Below are 19,614 nucleotides of genomic sequence, written 5' to 3' on the forward strand. Positions count from 1 at the left end.
ACAGCACTGACTGTTGCGGTCACTTGGGGAGTGAATGATTGGATGGAAGATCTTCCTCTCTGTCTCTCCTCCTCTCTGTATATCTGACTTTGTAAAAAGTAAATAAATCTTCAAAAAAAAAAAAAAAAAAAGATACAATTTCTGGAAGCCTCGCTCTAAAATACCTTCTCTAGATCATTGCCCAGTGTATCCAAATGCACTTAATTAACTGTACAGGACTTTGAGAGAAACCAGATATGGAGTTTTAGAATTGTTTAAATGAAAGAATACATCGTGACTATGTGCAATAGACTTTGAGTCAGGAGAGCTAGCCAAGATCAAGTCTTAGTTTAACAAGAGACTTACTTGAATCAGAGCAAATAGCTTATTCTGTAGGGCCTCAGTTCACTAATTTATAAAAACATGATTGGATAAAATGATGGAATGATTTCTATGATCTTTTCAAACTCACATGTACTCTTCTCTTCTGAATCTTGCTCATTTATTTAAAATATTTTTCTAGAGGAAATGTCATTTTTCCTCCAATGGCATCATGAACATGCAATCAGATTCTGTATGTAAAATGTCCAGCACTGTGCAGATGCATAGCAAGTAGCTGTGGCACTGCCTATAATTATTAGTTATTCTATCACATGGTTACTGCAGCTTGGCATTTATGGACCAATTTTATGATATTGATAACAGAAATCTAACAGTGGCAAAAATTCAATCACAGATATATAGGACTCTTTTCTTGCTTCAAGAATCCCCTGCCATGTGGCACATGCATTGCTGTTCACAAAGCCTGCAGTCCTACAGGATCTAAAGATAATGTTCTGTGATAAGGATGATGAAAATGTTGTGGAGACGTTGCTCTTCCTCCTGTGGTGCTCATGATTTGGTTGCAGAATCCATCATGGTGCATCCTTCTATTAGAGTGTCTCAAGCACCTTTTGGTGCCCAGAAATGACTTGTTTGTCCAATGACTTCCTCATTAGTTCAGACAAGCACTACTCAGAGGAAGAAAGTTGTCTCCACTGTGGTAGTGTCTTTCTGGGTTGTTTTGCTGGAAACCATTGTAGTGTCAATGGCGTCCTTATGATATGTTATCAGAATTTTCAGTGTTGTAGGAATTATATAAATGTGATGTTAAATTTCTGTTGCCACCTTTGAGCTTCAGTTTACTCATTTATAAATCTAGAATAGTAATCCTCTGAGGACTCAATGAGAGGAGTTATAGAAAGTGCCTAGAGCAGTGCTTGGCACAAACATACCTAAACTCTCTTAGTGCTTTGCCCAATTCATATTCTAGATGGAGGGGGGAGAGGAAAAGGGATGACAGTATGTAAATAAGAGATTATTAGCTGGTGATGAGTAATGTGAGAATAAATCATGTCAGAGATAGTTGAGAAGAGCTGGAAGGAGATGGCATTTTATAAGTGTGCTCATTTTATCTACTTAGGGGAAGTAGGAGAGCTCTATAATTTATTTGCTCATTCCACAAATATCCACAACAGCTAGGCCTGGATGAGGCTGAAGCTGGAGCTTGGAACTCCATCTGAGTCCCCACATATGTGTCAGGGGCCCAAGACTTGAGCTAAGATTTGCTGACTTCTAGGATGCATTAGCAGGAAGTTGGGTTGGAAGTAGAAGGATTTTGAACCAGAACTCTGAATGTGATCTGGACATTCCAAGTTATGATCTAATCTATGGTGCCTCAATGCCCATCTAGGAGACGACATTTTGAATTAAGGTATTGGTGATGAGGATCCAGTTTCATAAAGTTGTGGTGGACGAGGCTGACAAGTCAAGTTAAGAGCAGGTGCAAGGGCCCTAAGTTAGGGACAGGATTTGCATTTTTAAGGAACATGGAGATCAAGGGTATCAGGGTCTGAAATATCTTGTCGTGTCATTGTCATGCTACAGTCAGAGTCCTGGTTTTAGAAAATGATGGTGATGGGCATGTGGAAGATGATCTAGACACTTTGTCCTTTGCTGACTATCACCTGTTTGAGACACGGGGCTGTGGCTTGTCTCTTATTCTTTATGATATGTATCTGTGGACATGGGGGCTCATTATCTATGTTTATTGTTGTGGGCTAAGGAGTTGATTAGCACTCCTTGAGTTGAGCTCTACAGGAAATGGGCTTGTGGCTAAAAGCACCTGGTCTAATCAGACTCATTGGCGTCCTATTGTTCTGTTACAGGGCTTGGGAGTAATAAAGGGAGGCTTGGGAGAGACTTCCACCATCACTGGTCTCCCTGTCGGTGCTTGATCCCCAGACCTTCACCGTGTCCACGTTACCGGCTCAGCTGGCCGCGACAGTTTATTAAAAGTATACATATTCTGATATAAAATAAATTATATCTAGTCTCTTGGGGAACAGTGGGGCTTGCCTGTAGGCCTCTGAACTTGTTCTGGCAGGAGTTACCAGGATATGAGTGCATAAACCACTTGTTCTTGCTGAGCTTCTGATATCTCCTGTGCCATACTGTTAACTCTGATCGCTTGATTGAATCCCTCGCCCTGGTTTCTCTGGCCTAATCTAGGCCCTGAGCTAAACTTGTGATACCAACTTACTTCCCTAAACTCAACTTATTCTTGCCTAAATTCATGGAACAGTTGGTCTTCTCTGACGGTCCACTTGATTTACCAGCATTGTCTCTTCCTGCTCAGCCATTTTTTTTTTTTTTTGCCATCATTCACATCTAAACATTCTCTTGGCATATTTTGGTTATATATGACATGATTTCTTAGCCTTAGCACTATTGAAATCTTAGGTCAGGCCATTTTTTGATGTGGAAGCTTCCCTGTGTATTTAGTGTGATTCACAGCAACGTGGTCTCTATGTAGCAAATGCCAGTATCCCTTTCCCCAAGTTGTGAAAAATCCTTGGCTATTTTCATGTGTTTTCTGGGACAAAATTAGCACTAGTTGAGATTCACTAATAGAAAGCTGCAGTTAAGAGATCTTAGAAATGGTTAAGTTTATCCTCCTTTTGTCATTTTCACAGAGGTGAAATACATTGTCCAAGGTCACAAAGCAAGTTGATAGCAATGCAAATAATAGAGTTTGTACCTTTTATGTCTCCATCTGATGCTTTCCTTTGCATGGTGAAATCTCAGGAGGTGATCAAGTAATGTGGAAATTTGGTAACTTTGGATAGAGACAGAATTGAGTTATAGTGTAGGCCAACCGATTTCTTATTTGCATATCCTTGAGCTTTCAGCTTCTGTTTCTTTTATGAAGATGAAAAATCACAAACCTATACAATATTATTTTGAGGACTAAGAAGCATTTGAAAACCTTGCTTTGTAGCTGGTATGCAGTCCATACTAAGCAAATGTTGGTTTATGTTCCGTGGTCTATCATAAAAATGACAAGTATAGTGCTGATAAGGAAGAATTGTAGTCTTTGCCATTAGTACCCAGGGTATCCATGCAGGATAGAGCTGCTGGGAAATGTCTTCCAGTAGACTGTATTAGAAATCCTAGGGGTAGGATTTGGTATCTATAATGGAAATAGCCAAGTAGTTTTCCAGTTTGGAAAATAACTGGCTGGGTGGAGGTCTGACTCATTTGACAAAGTAGTCCCCCCTCTTTGTTGATGAGGCATCTCAATGGTGATTATCTTATCTATGATGTGCCTCTCCTTTTCCCCAGCAGAATGTTACATTATCACAACCTTGCCTAAAAGGTAAAGAGCATTTAGAGATCAATTTGGGACTACATTTTTTCCTCTTTATATCGGATGAATAAAATGGCTTTTTTTTTCCCTTTCAGACCATGGAGGTTACATATCTTGGGTTATCTTGTGCAGTCAAGGCTGTTAGTCATTGAGACTCCTGTAAAGGATATAATGAGATACTTTTCAGAGGTCCAGGTTGGGTCAGTTTTCAGTCTTTGTCCCTGAGTTTCAAAAGAAATCGTCTGATAGGCCTTCTTATAAGGCAGAATGTGCCCAGGGCAAAAGGAGGGGGAAATCATGCTGAATAATGTAGATGCCACTAAGTAATCTAGGTTCAGGTATTGATCTGGCCACTGACAAATACTCCTAATATGGTGCTTTGTAAAAATTCTGAAAGAAATGTTCATGTGTATTTTTCAGCCCTAGCTGCACATTAGAATTACTTGTGAATTTAAAACAAAACAACCAAAGCAACAATTTCCAACTATGCCTGTGCCTCATTTCATACTGGCTAAACCTGAAGTTATATTTTGGGCATACTGACTTTAAAAAAAACCTGAAGACACTGTGTTAGTTGATTCTAATGTGTTATGAGGGTTGAGAATCATTGCCTATTTTGAGACTAGAGGTCACATTTATTTGGTGAGGAAAACAGGGGTCAGATTAGTTCATTTTCTTGTCCAAGCTTGAAAGGTTGGACAAAATCTAGGGGAAGAAGCTAGCTTCTGTGAGGCTTACTCCACTGCACTTTCCTCTATTGGTTTCCTACTTATGGTGCGACTTTAGTAAAGTTGCTTCTTCAAGAACTCTATTAGTCTGTTATACAGTGTGGGATAGGAATTCTCTCCTAGAGAGCATATGAGCCTTTTATAAGGAATATATTTTTCATTTTTTATTAATGACAAGTTGATTTTTGGCATCATTTCGTTAGAACTTATCTATGCCCATTTCTTCAGTGCTTTGATACCCGATTTTAGTGCCCTTTAGACAACATGAACAGTAGGGATAAGAAAGATCCAAGAAAAAGCATCAGCTCATCTTAATTTTTCTATTACTACTGCTCACTGCTTAACTTATAGGACATCAAGTTAATGGTCTTGTAAATTATAAGAATCTGGGTGTTAAAATTGGAGGATATATATTTGATTTTTATACTTGCATGCATACTGGAGCCTACTTGACAGGCTCTTATTCTAACTCCAGGGAAATCTAATTCTGTTTTGAGGTTACTTTGCATTAATTCAACTTAAATCTGTTTCCTTGTAATTTCAAGTACTGATCTCTGATACAGAATAGGATATCTCTGTTCCATGATGGCCTTGCGGTTCCTTCTTGTCTGAATCAACTATTCTTCATGGGATATGGTTTTCAATACTGTCCTCAACCTGCTAGTGGCTCCATAGCCTAGAAATATTTTGAAGGTGCTAAAAAGTGGGACTTATTCCCTCCTTCTTTTGCAGTTTGGTTTGGATTAGTAATCTCTTCATTTCAGTGGATAGATAGGATTTCCTCAACTAGTGGCAGATATTCTGTAAACCATTCCATTTTCTGTGACTTTAGCATGAAAGTTAGGTAGAATACTGCTTAATTGGTGTCTTCCAGGCCAGCACTCATCCTGACATGATTACTAATGATATGGGCAATTAGAGATGTAAAGGCTATAGATTCACACATTTTTCATTCAAATCCCAACTCTGTCACTCAGACAATTGTGAGCAAACTATGTCATACTTTTAAGTCTCAGATTCCTTGTTTATAAGTTCCTGCTTTGCGATTGGTTGTTGTGATACCAAAGTATAAGATATGCTTAATATAGAATGTGTTCAGTATATGATAGCCTATGCTATTATAGGCATTAAGTTCATCATCCAAACTATCAGGAAATAGGGTGACCAGAAATCAGTTTTCTTTGTCTGTCAGCTAGTGTGTGATGGTCCTTTACCCAGAGCCACCATCTATGCTGCCAGGTGACTACAGGTAGGTGTGAATGGTGACTAGAGCTTCACATTATCCTGAAAGTTTTTCTCCTCTTGTTCTCTCTCTCTCTCATCTCACTTAGACCTAATCATGACAGGTGTAAAATGAATAAAAGACATTATCTGATATTTGTTAATGTTCAAGTTTCTTTGGAAAATAAAATCCTTGAAGTTGTTACTAATAATCAATATCTCAGTTTCAACAGGTTTTTGATCCTTTCCAGAACCTCATCTTGCATGAGGCAAGGATAAGCTTTCAGGCAAAAGTGAGGGCCCTGGGTCTGAGGACAAAGGTTATCTGCTTACAAGTCTGGTCTATATTTTATAGCAGCTGTGACTGTCTGCATATCACAATTATACGTAGACCTAGTTAGGGGTGTCTGGGAGATAGTCTCTGTAAGCCATGCAGATCCTTAGAGACACATTTATGGCTACAAGTCAAACCTTGCTCTTTGTGAAGTTGGGATCATGAGCTTTAAGAGCCAAATACTACTCTTTATCTTTTGTTGTTGCTGTTATCTTGTCAGGAAGACTAGTTCACAATGTTGTTGTTTAATTGGAATCACTTGAGAGCTATTCATGAGTTAGGCACAGTGGTCACCATTAAAAACCTACTAGTCTTAGGATCAGCATAAGGAAATAACAGATCTAGAGTCTCAGCTTCGGAAGTAACACAAGAATGGAATGGACAAATATGAAAAGTAGATAATGGATCCACAGTGATTTAATTCTCGGTGATATTTTCATTGTATGCAAATTACCAAAAGAAAAAAAAAAAACCCTGGCTATTTGAACGAAAAACAGGAATCAAAAATATTTAGTGTTTGATTAAGCAAGAATCCTTTCACACATCTGCCAAGAGAGTTAAAACAAATATAGATGTTAAATAAAAGGCCCAGGTACCAAAGAGCAAAATTTAATGAAAGCCAGAACTGTTAAGTATGGATTCCTGTTGAGAAAAATGTCAATTTCTTTCAGAGCTTTCCCAATGCTCTATTTTTAAGAAAAGTGTAGTAAAAATACATAATACAAGTTAACTTTTTTCTTGCTTTTGTTTTTCCCTTCACCCCTCTGTTGATGAAAAATATCTTCTGCTGGAGTCTTGGACCCCCCCCCCCCCCCGCATGGCATAGACCCTCATTTCAAGTGCAGTCTCTCCCTATCTGATTATATTATTGGTGGGCTCAGCAATTGGAGAGGCATCTTACCAGGCCAAAGGCAAAAGGTTTTTGAAGCATGTTGATGGTAGAGGGTTATTTCCAACTCTTCTGAAGTGCAGATTCCTTAACGGAGAGTCATGTCAGATTCTATGGTGGTAGGCTAAGAGCTGAGAAAAATCTAGGATGAGGGCAAGGGATGGGATGGGGCATCAGTTGGCAGCAGTAAAAAGTAATGATCCACCTTGAGGGTCCTGCTTCACATACCATTCCCGTGTTGACACTTGAGAAACTGAACAATACTTGAGTTGGAAGGGTAAAGAGTTCGTGTTTGGAAACGTTCTTTGTTATGGTGATGGAAAGAGAATGGGAGAAACAGAGACAAGGTGAGTGTCCATTGAGAATTCACAGATGAAGCCAGTCATGCTGCATCTACCCCAAGGTAGGCTCCACAACCTTTATCTTGCCAATTGCTAATGATAACCATTAGCAGAGAAGACTGAATAGAAGTGGGAGTGGGGAGGGAACAAGCCAGAAGATGGTTATCAATAAGAGCTTGTGACATGTGGCACGCACTGAATCATGCACTTAAGAAAATGGCTGCTGGAGAGCTGAAAGCCAATTGCACCAAGAATGAGAGTTGGGATCTCCAAAAAAAGCTATGTTCCAAGGACTTCCAATTCCAACTAAGTCAGCCTGAGCTTCTTTCATGAATCCTTTGCTTCTTCCATCTTGCTTAAGTTCAATTTTGCAGTCACAAGTATGGGCTTACTGATTCTGGTGATCCGAAAACAGTGTCTTCTACTTTAGCCAGAGGGAAGGTTAGCTTCCTAGGTACAGAAGTACAGGGATATTAAGGTCCTCCAATGTCTTTATCACCACATTTTGTCTCCCTAGCCTTTGTCAAATATTTCAGCCTTGCTCATATTTTTTCTGAAGATGATAGAATGTTGCCTGGCACATGCTGAAATAACATTCAATAATAACATAAAAACCCAGGTCCTCAGAATACACTGAACTTCATAGTTAGTGTCTCAAATCTAGGGCAGGGCACCAGGAAAAACTCTATTGCATGTGGGCTTTGATAAGGCTTCCTCTTCCAAAATTTCTTCCATCACTTTTGTTTGTTGCACTGAGCTTGCATAGCATTTACCCCCATGTCAGAGGCACCACAAAGAGAGAGTCTACTCCACATGGGGGTTCTTGCTCAGATGTCAAGAAAAAGGAAAAAATTAAGAGTCATGGGGGCTTTCTCCCTGGCTGTGCTTTCTTCCCAAGGCTCTTCTTAGGTCAGCAGGTCAGTTGCCATTTAGTCATCAGAGTGTCTTCGACATTGAGAGGAACAGGACGTACTTTTGAGGGGTTAAGTTGAACTTGCGAAGAAATACACCATACCACCTGTGGCCCATGAAATGACACACATTAATATTTTCTGAGCAGCCGTAACTTTGTCAGTCCTCCTTTGCTCACCTGCCATTTCCCTCTCCACCACACTCAGTCTTAGTTGCTTCTAGTGTGTTGTTGGCTAAATCAGTGTTTTAGGCAGTGCCTCATCAGAGGGAGGCACCAACAATCTCCATCCAAGGTTTTGGGGCCAGAGAGTAGAGGCGAACATGGAGCGCTCCCATGACAACTTAGTTTGAAGGTTAATTTTTTTCGTTTTTGCTTGCTTATAAGGTGGAAGGAATCTTGAATTTCCAATCTGAAAACTGAAAAGGGATACGTAGGGAACTGGGAATTAGGAGGAAGGAAAAGGAGAGGGATAACAGAACTGCAACCCATGGATATTAGTAAGAAAAAAATTTCATACGCTAACACACATTAACACCTGAATTGAAAGAAAACAGTTCAGTTTCCTCATTAATGTGCCAGTGACTCCATTTTCAGAGCCACATGCTTCAGTACACAGGGTTATTCTCCCCTTATTGCAGTACAGTGTATGTAACATCCTCACCTAGCAAATGCGAAAGGGTGAAAGAACATCAAAGGAAAAGGGACAACAAGATTATTTTTCATTTCTTCAAGAAAACTGGTTGAATTATCCTCCTTGTGGTCACGGTGGTTGTTGGTGGTTGTGTTTCATTTTGTTGTTTTTGGCACTGAAGGGTTTGGGATGGGGCTTGGGAAGCCTGAGCCTGCTCCCCATGGGGTCTCCATCTGCTCCAGTTACAATCCTGTAGCTCCTAAAGGCATCCCTGAACTGTGGCTCATGCAGGGAATCGATTGCATGGACTTAGGGAAGTCATGGCTGACCACCCGGCCGTTCTCTCCACTGCCGCTTCCGCTGGCTCCTGCCCCGCTGTTTCGTGGCAGAGTGGATGTCCGTATGGCTTCGTTGATGGATTGCTGTGGGATCAAACAGAAACCCTTTTCAGGAGGACCGGGGGTTCTTCCCCGGGTCCTTGGCAATGATTGACAAAGGGTATGCATCAAAACTGGCTTTTATGGTGTATCCCAACTGAGGATCCCTATTATGCAAAGAACTCCTTTGCTTGACTTGTCTTCGTAAGAACTCACAAAACTAATGGCTCTGGACACATCTGATACTCTCTGGGCCTCACATTTAATGTTTAATGAGGTTTACTATGCAAATTGTGCTCTGTGACCCTTTCTGGTTCTTAAATTTTGTGATTTCAAAAGGTAGAATGTTTCTTGGTGTTAATGATTATAAATGTAGCAGCACAGTCAAGTGGAAGCATTTTGGGGTTTAAACCTGAGATTGTGAAGTGTAAAAACTAGAAAAAAAATAAGGAAGGAGGAGATTGGATGGGGAATGTGGGCAGAAGGGAGGGCAGGATGGGAAGTAGCACTGAGCTGCTAAATCTGAATTGTGATATATGTGGAATTTGTCCACATTACATAAATAAAAAAGAAACATTTGATGACAACAATTTGCAAAGTGTACTTGGGAAAGTGCAAATATATTTCAAACATCATCATTTGTGTGTCACTTGCTTCCTATCCACATCTATAACCTGCATATATAGATTAGCATGTCAGATCAGTGCCATTAAGCTTGTATTTCTAGAATGTTGGAATTCTGGCTCTAAAAAGAATCCAAGAATCATTTCAGAATCAGATGAGTTATGGAATATCCATGGCCAAAAAGTAGTTCTAGAACCATTAGGTAAGAGGAAGAGTTCTGTTCCGAGTTCCTTTGGAGAAAGAGACTTATGAAATACAAACTCTTACCTCTTTCTGCTCATCTCTAATTTCCACTGAAAAAAAGTCATAAAATTTTGGAGGTGTGGCTCAGTTTTTTAGTGGGAATCAAAACAAAGGAAGATCACTTGAGCTGACTCTTTCTTTCCCTAAGCACATCTCCCTTCAAGACAGGTTCTGTTCTATCTCCTTCTTGAAGACGTTTTAGACTACAACAGCCTACTGTCTTGGCCCTTCTCAGTACTTCTCAGTACATTATTATTATTTTTTTAATGTCAGTATTACAGATGGCAGTTTCATCAGCCATAATGCCAGCTTCTGTCTTAAGTGTTTTTTTAAAAAGTTTTAATATATTATTATTCAAATAACTCCAAATTTAGCTTAGCCCTCAAGTTGACTTCTTACCAGAAAGCTTCATAGGGAAGTATCTGAAAATGCTTAGAATGATTCTGCCTCAGTTATATGCATTTTGTCTTCCTTAAGAGAGCCAACTATAATCCTACTCACATGAATGTAGTAAGAATATTTATTCTCTTCCCTTGAGTAGCATGTAATAACTCTGGGTCTTTGCTATCCAGATAATTATTTTCCTTTGTACAGTATGTACATTCAAATTGAAGTGTTGATGCTTACATTAATTTCATTAACTTATATACAATATCTGTAATTGATAATAAAGTTTTTTGGTGTCAGTGAAAAAAAAAAAAAAAAGAGAGCCAACTATAATATGGATTAGAAAGGGCTTCTCTTGTTGGTCTTCAGCTTTCCCTAAGGTGTGTAGTATGTACACTGTATGCATGATGTTCAGTGACTACCCTGAAATTAGTCTAAGAAAAATGAACCACTTTAAGATCCTTCTTAAAAACTCTATGTTTTTGTCCCTTGCATATTACCGTAATTTTAGTGATCTGAGTGATCAGTCAACCTACTCTGACCAGGCAGAGATCAACAGGGCAGTTTTGATTAGAATTTTGATTTCTCTATTATCCTTTTATGACTGGAAATTCTGACAAGGTTTAAATATTTTCTCATTTTCAAACCCATGATTCAGGCAGATAGGCCTCATATGATGCTCTACCCACATTTGTTCTGTCTCCCCCATGTATCACAGGACATGGTTTATTTATATTCTTGCTTGGCTGTCTTCTACGGAAGAGGAAATGTGACCTGAATTGTGATCTTTTGAATTTAAGATGAGATAAACACCATGTGATGTTCATGGGGGAAATGTAAAATGAAAACATGAAGAATTAATGGTTATTTTGCTATCTAAAGGAATAATGAGAAGAAAATAGCACCTAATTTCTATGTATGGGAAATAGACGGAAATGCCAATCCTTCATGAATATTCTCTTCCATATGTTTTTAATAATAATAAAAAAAAGTCTAGGGCTGGGTGTGGTAACCTAGTGGCTTAAGTCTTTGCCTTGCATGTGCTAGGATCCCATATGGGCACCAGTTCGTATCCTGGCTGTTCTGTTTCCCTTCCAGGCCCTCCTTGTGGCGTGGCAAAGAAGCCAAGGATGGCATCAAAACTTAGGACCTGCACCCATGTAGGAGACCTGGAAGAACCTCTTGGCTCCTTCCTAGCTTTGGATTGGCTTAGCTCCACTGTTGCGATCACTTGGGGAGTATACCAGCAAATGTAAGATATTTCTCTGTGTCTTTTCTTCTCTCTGTAAATCTGACCTTGCAGTCACAAATAAATAAATCTTTTTTTTAAAATGGTCTAAATCTCACAAGACTCACACATTCTATTGAAACTGGTAATTTTTTATGAATCTATCGTAAAGGTTAAGAATGACATCATAGTTGACATTGGTGCCTACCAAAGTCAACTATCTTAGCTGGGCATGTAACTAAAAGCCTCTAGGCTTCTGTAATTAATATTGGCTTACAAGGAAGCTGAGGGTTTCTCAGCGGTCAACGACTCTGTATTTTAGTTTCCTCTCTAATACATTTATGGAATCTCAGGAAGGGACATGAAGAGAGTCAACCCTTTAGAGTGGAAAATGATGCTAAAAATCAATTATATCTGTAGTTGTCAAGCTTGACTGCACACTGGGATCACCCAAGGAGTTTTAGGGGAAAAAAAAACTGATACTTGGCCATATGCTCAGAGTTAATAGGTGTGGATAGACTTCTGCTTTAAAAGCTCCCCAGGTGATTCTAAACTGCAAGGGAATTTTAACCACAGTGATCTTGTTCATTCTATTCACTGTACAGAGAAACTAATGAATTTTGACTGGCTTGTTGAGAAGAACAGTTACTTGGGCCCTAGTGACAGAGCAGATGACTGTCTAAATACGGTTCTTCCTAAGTGCTGCAGCAAAGCTGTTATAAGCCAGTGTTCTGTCACTACCTTTCAGAAATGTGTTTCTCTCTTGTCCCTCCTAGACATACCAGTCATTCTTAAAGTTAATCTAACAACCAAAATGTTGTTGGTCTTTTATTGTTTTGAAACTGATACTCAAGGAAAAGAGGGTGAACGAAAGGTTCAACTTCGAAACCTTCTAGATTGGTTCTTTGAAGATTCATTTCTCTAAGAGTGATAATGCCCTAATCTCTCAGCCACCTATTCCTCCCAGATTCTGCATGTCAAAAAACATCCCAATAAAAGCTCAAATCTCTTAGAAATGGCTTCTCTCAGCATGATAAACCTCAGTGACCACCTGCTGTGGAGGGTCCTCCCCCTGTATTAACCAGTGGTTGAGCTACTCATTAATCCCAGAGAGATGTGCACCCTCTCAGTTGATATTGTTTAGACCCATATAACATAACCACATATGATTTTGAAAGGTCAGTAGCTCTATTGGAGGTAGGAGAGACTGGAGATTATTCCTTTGGGGAGTAAGGTGGTGAGTAATAAAGAGTAATATTAAGTTGTTAATATCAGCTGAGAACACAGGTTTCAGTGTGTTTATCCTGGCAGAGGGGAGGGACAGGTTGCATGAAACTGCCTTCAGTTTGGAATGTGCTTCAGAAGATGTGTTTTTCAATGGCATGACAAATTATCAAATATTATGGGCTCCTGAAATTGCTCTCTGAAGTTTCCACTGTCACGTGCTACACTTCCTCCTCAGTCTTTCTGTGTCCCAGACTTCCTGGCCTTCTTTCTGTCTCTGAAAGTGAATTCTAGTCGTTGGGTTTCTGACATTTGCGCATTCTTTGCTGGGAATTCTCTTCCCCTGCTTAATTCTTTCTTGCTTTGCCTTGTACTCCTACTCATGATTAGAAGAGTCACTATCATTTCAGATGAAGAGCTAGGTGTCCAGAAAGTTTCCTGCTTGGTAGATGTCTGATCCTGTCATATTTTATAAGCATTATCAGATTGGGCCATAATTACATTGGCTGGTATTGTCTATACTTCCCAGAATAAGCGGTTTTGGTGGTATTATCTGCCTAACTTAAGAGCAGATCCCTTCACTATCCTGCTTCATCCTTCAAGAGATCATATTCTTTGGGTTAAATTCCACATTAATTTTACTAATACTTACCCCAGGTTTGTTGGGATATCTAAAAAATTCAGACCCACCCAGCCTCTTATCTTAGAGAAATCTGTGTATATAACTGAAAACACATGTAAGTAAAGACAATAAAATGAAATACTAAAGGGGGATGGAGCTGAGCACCAATAATCTCAGTTATTATTATCATAAATGATAGCTATGATCATTACTACTGTTATTTATAGCAGGCTTCCTATGATCCATTTTGCCAAACCCTTATTCATTATTTCTTGTAATTCTCACATTCATTTTTTGGGTTATGTACTGCAATGGCCCCCATCTAACAGAAAAATGATGCTCAGGAACTCAGTAAAACTTGTCTACAATAACACAGTTAACAATGGGGTGATGGGATTTATGCCCATTTGTTTCCAGGGCTAGTTCCCTAGACTGCTATGCTGCACTGTTCCCAAGGTCAGTGGTAAGAAGAACTGTTGTCATCTGTCTTGGAACAAGTCTGTTTCTTTTTAGAGTTATGATCGTTGGAGAATATTCTGGGGTATTTTAAAATCATAGTTAACCTAGCGCTTGTCTTGTCCTCCTCTTTGCCATTGGGTGACCTTTCCTTACATTGGAGGGTAAGATATGAGACTTTAGGCTTACGTTTTAGATGTAACCATCAAAGGAAGCTTTGTATAAGTGGTAGGCATGTTTGTTCTATTCAGCCCTACTCCTTGTATATCTAGAGTGGATTTAGGATATAGATCCTATTCCTTTTCTGTGAGGAATTGGAGGTTGATGAACTGTTCAAGGTTAGGACCTAGGCATTCTTAGGTCCCCTGACTAAATGCTATCAGCTGTCATCTCTCAGTGGTTCCATATCACATCTTTGGGAATTTGCATTTTAAATGGATTCTGTGGGACAGAAGACAGTGAAAGAGACTGGCCTGCATAAAGGTACCTGAGTAGGGAGCAAGGGATGGGTAGATGCAGCAGGAGTATGTGAGGAGAACAGATTGCTTGGAGGTGGGAGGATGGAGAAGTTAGGATGGAGAAGTTAGGCTGTAGCCATTGTGTGGAAACATTGAATGCCAGGATGGGAGGCCTGAATGCCAAACCAGAAGGCTCTCTCCTCTACCCAAGAACAGAATTGAATACAGAGTTGCCAAATGGGGTGCAAATTCCCATAGATGTCTTCTTCGAGGGTGACCTTGGAGGTATGGACAGGGCTGACCAGTAGCCCAAGATGGGGAGGTACTTGGAAGCAGGCTACACTGTGATCCAAAAGCAGGCTGTTGAGTCTGGGAGAATTTGTTGAAAAGTGTGCTTCTTGGTGGGTACAATTCTAGGAAATAAACCTTACTAATGAATTTTTTAATCTGGCAATGGAAGGTAGAGGGCAGGCTAACATGCCAATGCTGGTACCTTGCCTGGTGACTGTACATCTCTCCTTTTCTTAGTCTGAATACCATTTGCTCTTAATTTTTGCCTTTTTTCAGAAGATTTTTACCATATCTCCTTCATTTAATTCCTACAGGCTTTGCCATCTACGCCATAGGCTAACTTATTGAATAATTTTTCTCTGCCTCTTTGTTGAAATTCAAAGGTTTCCTGAAGGTCACAAGCTGTATCTCAGGCCTCTCTGTTTTGCTTATGGTGTTGGTCACATGATTAGCTTTCATAAATACCTTGTTACTGATGAAATGTGTGGGGCTGTGAAGAAAATTTAATTTGAATTCCCACTGGAGACATACATTTGTATCCTTGTCATTCAACCCGCAACGTTTAATCTTGTTGTCTATCTCTGGCTGACCCATTGTTTTCTGTGTTCTTATTTTTGCTACAGTATGTATGCCATCACCCTTCTTTTCTCATGAGCATCTCTATCTTGTCTCCTTCCTCCTATTTCCTTTTTTGGTTCTTGTCTTAACCTTCTCTGAATCCCTGTTTACTCCCCACCCTTTGCAGCCAAGGGACTCCCAGGAAACCCAGTTGTATCATAGAACAGGTTAGTAAAAAGGCCTGGGGAGACGATGCCACCTTCATCCGCTTGGACTCGCTACGGGATTTGTAGCAGAACTCGATTAAGGCAACCAGCATGGCTAGTCCAAGTCCTCCAATCAGGATGTAGAACACGCCTGCCACATTGCTGAGGCTCAGAGCACTTGTCTTGTCCTATAAATAGGAGGAAGGGTGGAGGGGAAGGGGAAAGAGTAAAGTAAGTCAAGAGGCTGAAGAATACTAAAGCAACAGTGTATTTACACACATACGCGCAACCCCACACCCACTGTAACATTCTTGACAGTTGGAAAGGATTTTTTTAAACACTATCTGAGCGTTAAACATTCTCCAGGGGGAAAAAAGGGCAGCATGTATGTTTTCTAAGCGCTTCTGGTTATGGTGAAATTGTAATTGTATTTTGCTCCTCATCAATACCTTTTTGTAGGGTAGGATGTCACAAGAAATTCAGGGAAGCTTCTGCCAAAACTTGCACCTTTGTGTATATTCTGTTCTTTCAGAAAATAGTGTCCCTTCCTTTTTTAGCACAGTGTCTGCCCCAATGCTTTCCCTTGCTTGGCCATGCATAATCTTGCTAATTATTTTTATCTCTGTTTTTCTGAGAGTTGCTGCTTAAATTGAACTTGCCCAGAGATATACATTTGATTTCAATTTAATAACACAGTTATTGTATGAACAGCAGAGAATAACTGATATATACTTTTAACTTAAAGCTCTGAATCCCAATTTAGGGAGAAAACTTGGGGGCTTAGAGTATTAAGAAGTCATTGAGATAGAAAAATGGTTCTATTAAATCTTACTAATTATGTTTAATGGATATAATTTTTCTTTTGAATTTGCTTATAAAAATGCTGTAGGTAGATTAAAGCAGATAAACTTGAAAAAATCTAGGTTGACTGTCATAAAGGATCTTACACTGATTTTGAATGAACTGGGTTATAGGACACTATATGCAATTCCTAGAAGTCTGGGAAAATTGCTTATGTCCAGTAGTATGTGGTCAGAGCTCACTTTATGGAGCCTGAGCCATTAGTCTTATGAGACCATAGATTCAAGTGAGTGAGAGAGGGATCACACTTTCTCAAGTGGAGAGAACAATCAAGCAAAACTGGATGGTCATTGTAGGAGGTAACAGCTCAGGAAATGGTGGCTCTGCTGAATCAAAGTCTTAAAATAAGCAAAACAACAGCTTTGAATCTTGAAAGAATACTCAACCCCAGATGTCATGGTGGTCCTGACACCTTTGTTCATGTTGTCTGTTCAGGTACAACAAGTGTCTCATTAAATTAAAATGAAATGCATGCCTCAACTGACATGGCATACATATGCCATCATCGGCTTATTGCTGGCACTGGATCGAATAAGGCTTTTGAATTTTCATGTTTTCCTTTCAGGTGGGGATATTAGTGACCCACATAATGGGCAGACTGTGTGACCCTAGAGTCTCCACTGACATCCTGCCTATTAATCTGGACATATGGAAAGGAATCTCTTATTGACCAAGTCCGTGATATTTGCCCTAGTTCTACTTGGTGCATTGTACAGGATTCAGCAGGGCTGAGCTTGGGGACTACAGCTGGCAACTTGCAGCATGTTTTCCCTCTCTAGAAGCAGCCTTGGCCAGCATAACCATAGGATTATCTAAAGCACATCCCCTTTGTGACTTCCTGAAATGCTAAGGCAGATGGCTTTTGAATATAGGTTATAGTTGGCAAGAAAGCAGTTTGGTTTTGGAAGCAGTGAAATGATTTATTCAAAAAGACAAGTCTTTCCTGCCCTGGTACAGTTGCCAGATAAGGGAAATGTACAAAAATGAATTCAGAACTTGATTCAACAGTTGGCCAAATAAATAAATTTCCACTTTTTGTGATTTGTTGCTCAGAAGGTATGTTATTCCTCTGGAGAGTAATCCTTGGAGTATTTATGGTTGACATAAGTGTCTATAAAACTCTCCTGTTTGGACAGGGGAATAACTGGAGTGCAGAAGAATCTTAATTTGTTATCAGTTTACACCTTAGCATAGAGTGGTTGACAGTGAAGATGATGTGTCAATGGGCTCAAGGGAAGCAAATAAGAAGGATGGAGACTGATAACTTATACTGTCAGTGTAAGAATCTACTGGTGCTTAAATCATATTTTGATATCTTGGTCATGAAGGCTATTTTCTTCTTCATGGTCTTTCCCAAGTTTACTTTGGCCATGCAAGACCTTCAAGGACAATGATGAGGTGGGCATCCTTTTTTCGATTATCTTCAGAAGACCTCATAGTGGTGTCTGTTTTCCTGCCTGTTGAAGGTAAAGTTTCTACTCCTGGTATATCTGGGGAAACAGTTGGGTCTGGTCCTTTTGTGGGAGTAAGGGGAATGGGAATATGTTATTTAACTGTGGAAAGAGGAAACTGCCATCTCTTGTAGTATACAAAGTGTCACTGAGTCTTAATGATGCTAACAGGAGTTCTGTAGTAGCAGATATCAGGGAAGATCTCTGGAAGTAAGAAGGAACCTAGTTCTTACTACTATAGAAAATCAGCTATAATGTAACCACCTAAACTTGGCATTGATAATAGAATGTGGAGTAAAAGCTGGTGTTCTCAATGTCCAGACATCGAGGAGTTTACAGTTTGGTAAGGTTGCATGGTTTCCTTTATGTGTGCCACTGAGCTTCTGGATAGCACCAGGTCTGAAACCATGGTCTTCTGTATACTTGTTCTGACTTTCTTTGCCTTCCTTTTCTGGAATATAATTGAACATCCTGGGGCAGAGACGGAACTCCTTTCTATTTGGAGGCCAGCATTATGATTCCTTCTGAGGCCTCACGTCACTTTCGTACTGTTACTTTCACTCTTTCTAGGCCAGCTCCAAGCTTCTCAGTTTTCAGGGAAAAGAAATATAGTTGTTTGAGTCTTTTGAGGACCCTTCTGAGAACCCATTCTCATTCCAGCCCATAGAAGCTCCAAAGCCAGGCAGCTTGTTCGTGGAAGTGAAAAAAATCACCAATTTCTCTCCTATAAGGAGAGAAGAAAGAATGAAGGTACTGAGAAAAGGTGACAGGTGAAAAGAAAAAATTTAAAATCCCAGCTTTCAGAATCACTGGTTTTGTTGCTATGGTGATAAGGCCCTTTTCATTTGGTTTCCTTAACCTATTGTCTTGATTTGCTGCCTTTCTCATGAGATTTTTCCTCATATTTCTTCTTTCTCTTTTCGCATATTGGTGATCTTTCCCAGACTGTCTCCCTGTTTCTTAGCTGATATCCCTTTCAAGAATGTTCAGCTTCTAATCTGAAATCTTCCACCAGATAAATCTGTCACCTGATTTTGCCCTTCAGGGCCACAGAAAGGTCAAACCTGTCTTCTTCCTATTGGCCTTTCTGCTATTAATAGACTTTCTGGAGTGCTTTTCCGAATCATGCATTTTTGGCCTAAGAACTATTTGCTTGCATGGGTGACTTTTCCCTTGGAGGTGAAGCTGAGTGAATAGCTAGGCTTCCTCACCAGCAGTGACCAAACTGGGAAAGCTCTGAGGTTGTGAATTTAAGTCAGCTTGGGAAAGGCCTGTCAAATAAGGAGAACTGTCCAAAGGTGAAACACATGGCAACAGGCAGAGGCAAGTTTCTCAAAAGTAAATGTATTGAGAAGCTCAAAAGGTCATCTCAGAGAGTCAAGTATTGGACACAGAATTGGATCCAGTGACCTCAGACACTTGTCCTGCCCAAGAAATCTGAAGCGTCTAAGAAATTCCTAGAGAGCCTGGATTAGGCTTTTAATAATTCTCCCTTGAGACTAACCCCTTCAGGGGTTATAAAAAAGGAACTTGTGTTAATTGGCAACTTCTCCTGTTCTAGTTCCAATGTAGGCCAGTTCCCCAGCTTGTATATTTTCCCCAAGAGCAGCAAAGGATGAGAATTGGCCTGTTGTACTAATAATTGGCAAGGCAAATCCTGTGCAAGTGATGGTGTGGGGGTGGCTCTTCACAGCACTGTGTGCTCAGGGACCAGCTGCTGTACAATGCACCATAGAACATCTTGACTCAAAGCAAAATCCCAGCAAAGAACTCAGAGAGATGATGTGGGTCATGCAGAAGAATCCAAGTGCTAGCTGAGACTGAGGCTTCTTACAAAATGGAGGGAATTTTCCAGAAATAAAAGCACTAATATGAGATTTAAGTGATACCTCTTGGGGAAGCTT

The 19,614-nt window shown here is 39.9% G+C and overlaps 1 protein-coding gene across 2 annotated transcripts in view; it reads right to left on the bottom strand.

The window, feature by feature from the left end:
* Positions 1 to 8,740: 8,740 nt before the first annotated feature.
* GRIA1 (glutamate ionotropic receptor AMPA type subunit 1) overlaps positions 8,741 to 19,614 on the bottom strand; it is a 290,651-nt gene continuing 279,777 nt past the window's right edge. Inside the window, exons 15-16 of one of the 2 annotated variants that reach the window (XM_004587507.3) lie at positions 15,452 to 15,586; positions 8,741 to 9,167 (exon numbers count right to left, since the gene is read on the bottom strand). In XM_004587507.3, the coding sequence (XP_004587564.2) occupies positions 8,967 to 9,167; positions 15,452 to 15,586 (336 nt within the window). In that variant the 3' untranslated portion in view covers positions 8,741 to 8,966. The remainder of the gene's footprint in view (positions 9,168 to 15,451; positions 15,587 to 19,614) is intronic. The other variant, XM_004587506.3, reaches the window with a different exon arrangement.

Source organism: Ochotona princeps, chromosome 19 (genome assembly GCF_030435755.1).
Source record: "Ochotona princeps isolate mOchPri1 chromosome 19, mOchPri1.hap1, whole genome shotgun sequence".
NCBI classification, from domain to species: domain Eukaryota; kingdom Metazoa; phylum Chordata; class Mammalia; order Lagomorpha; family Ochotonidae; genus Ochotona; species Ochotona princeps.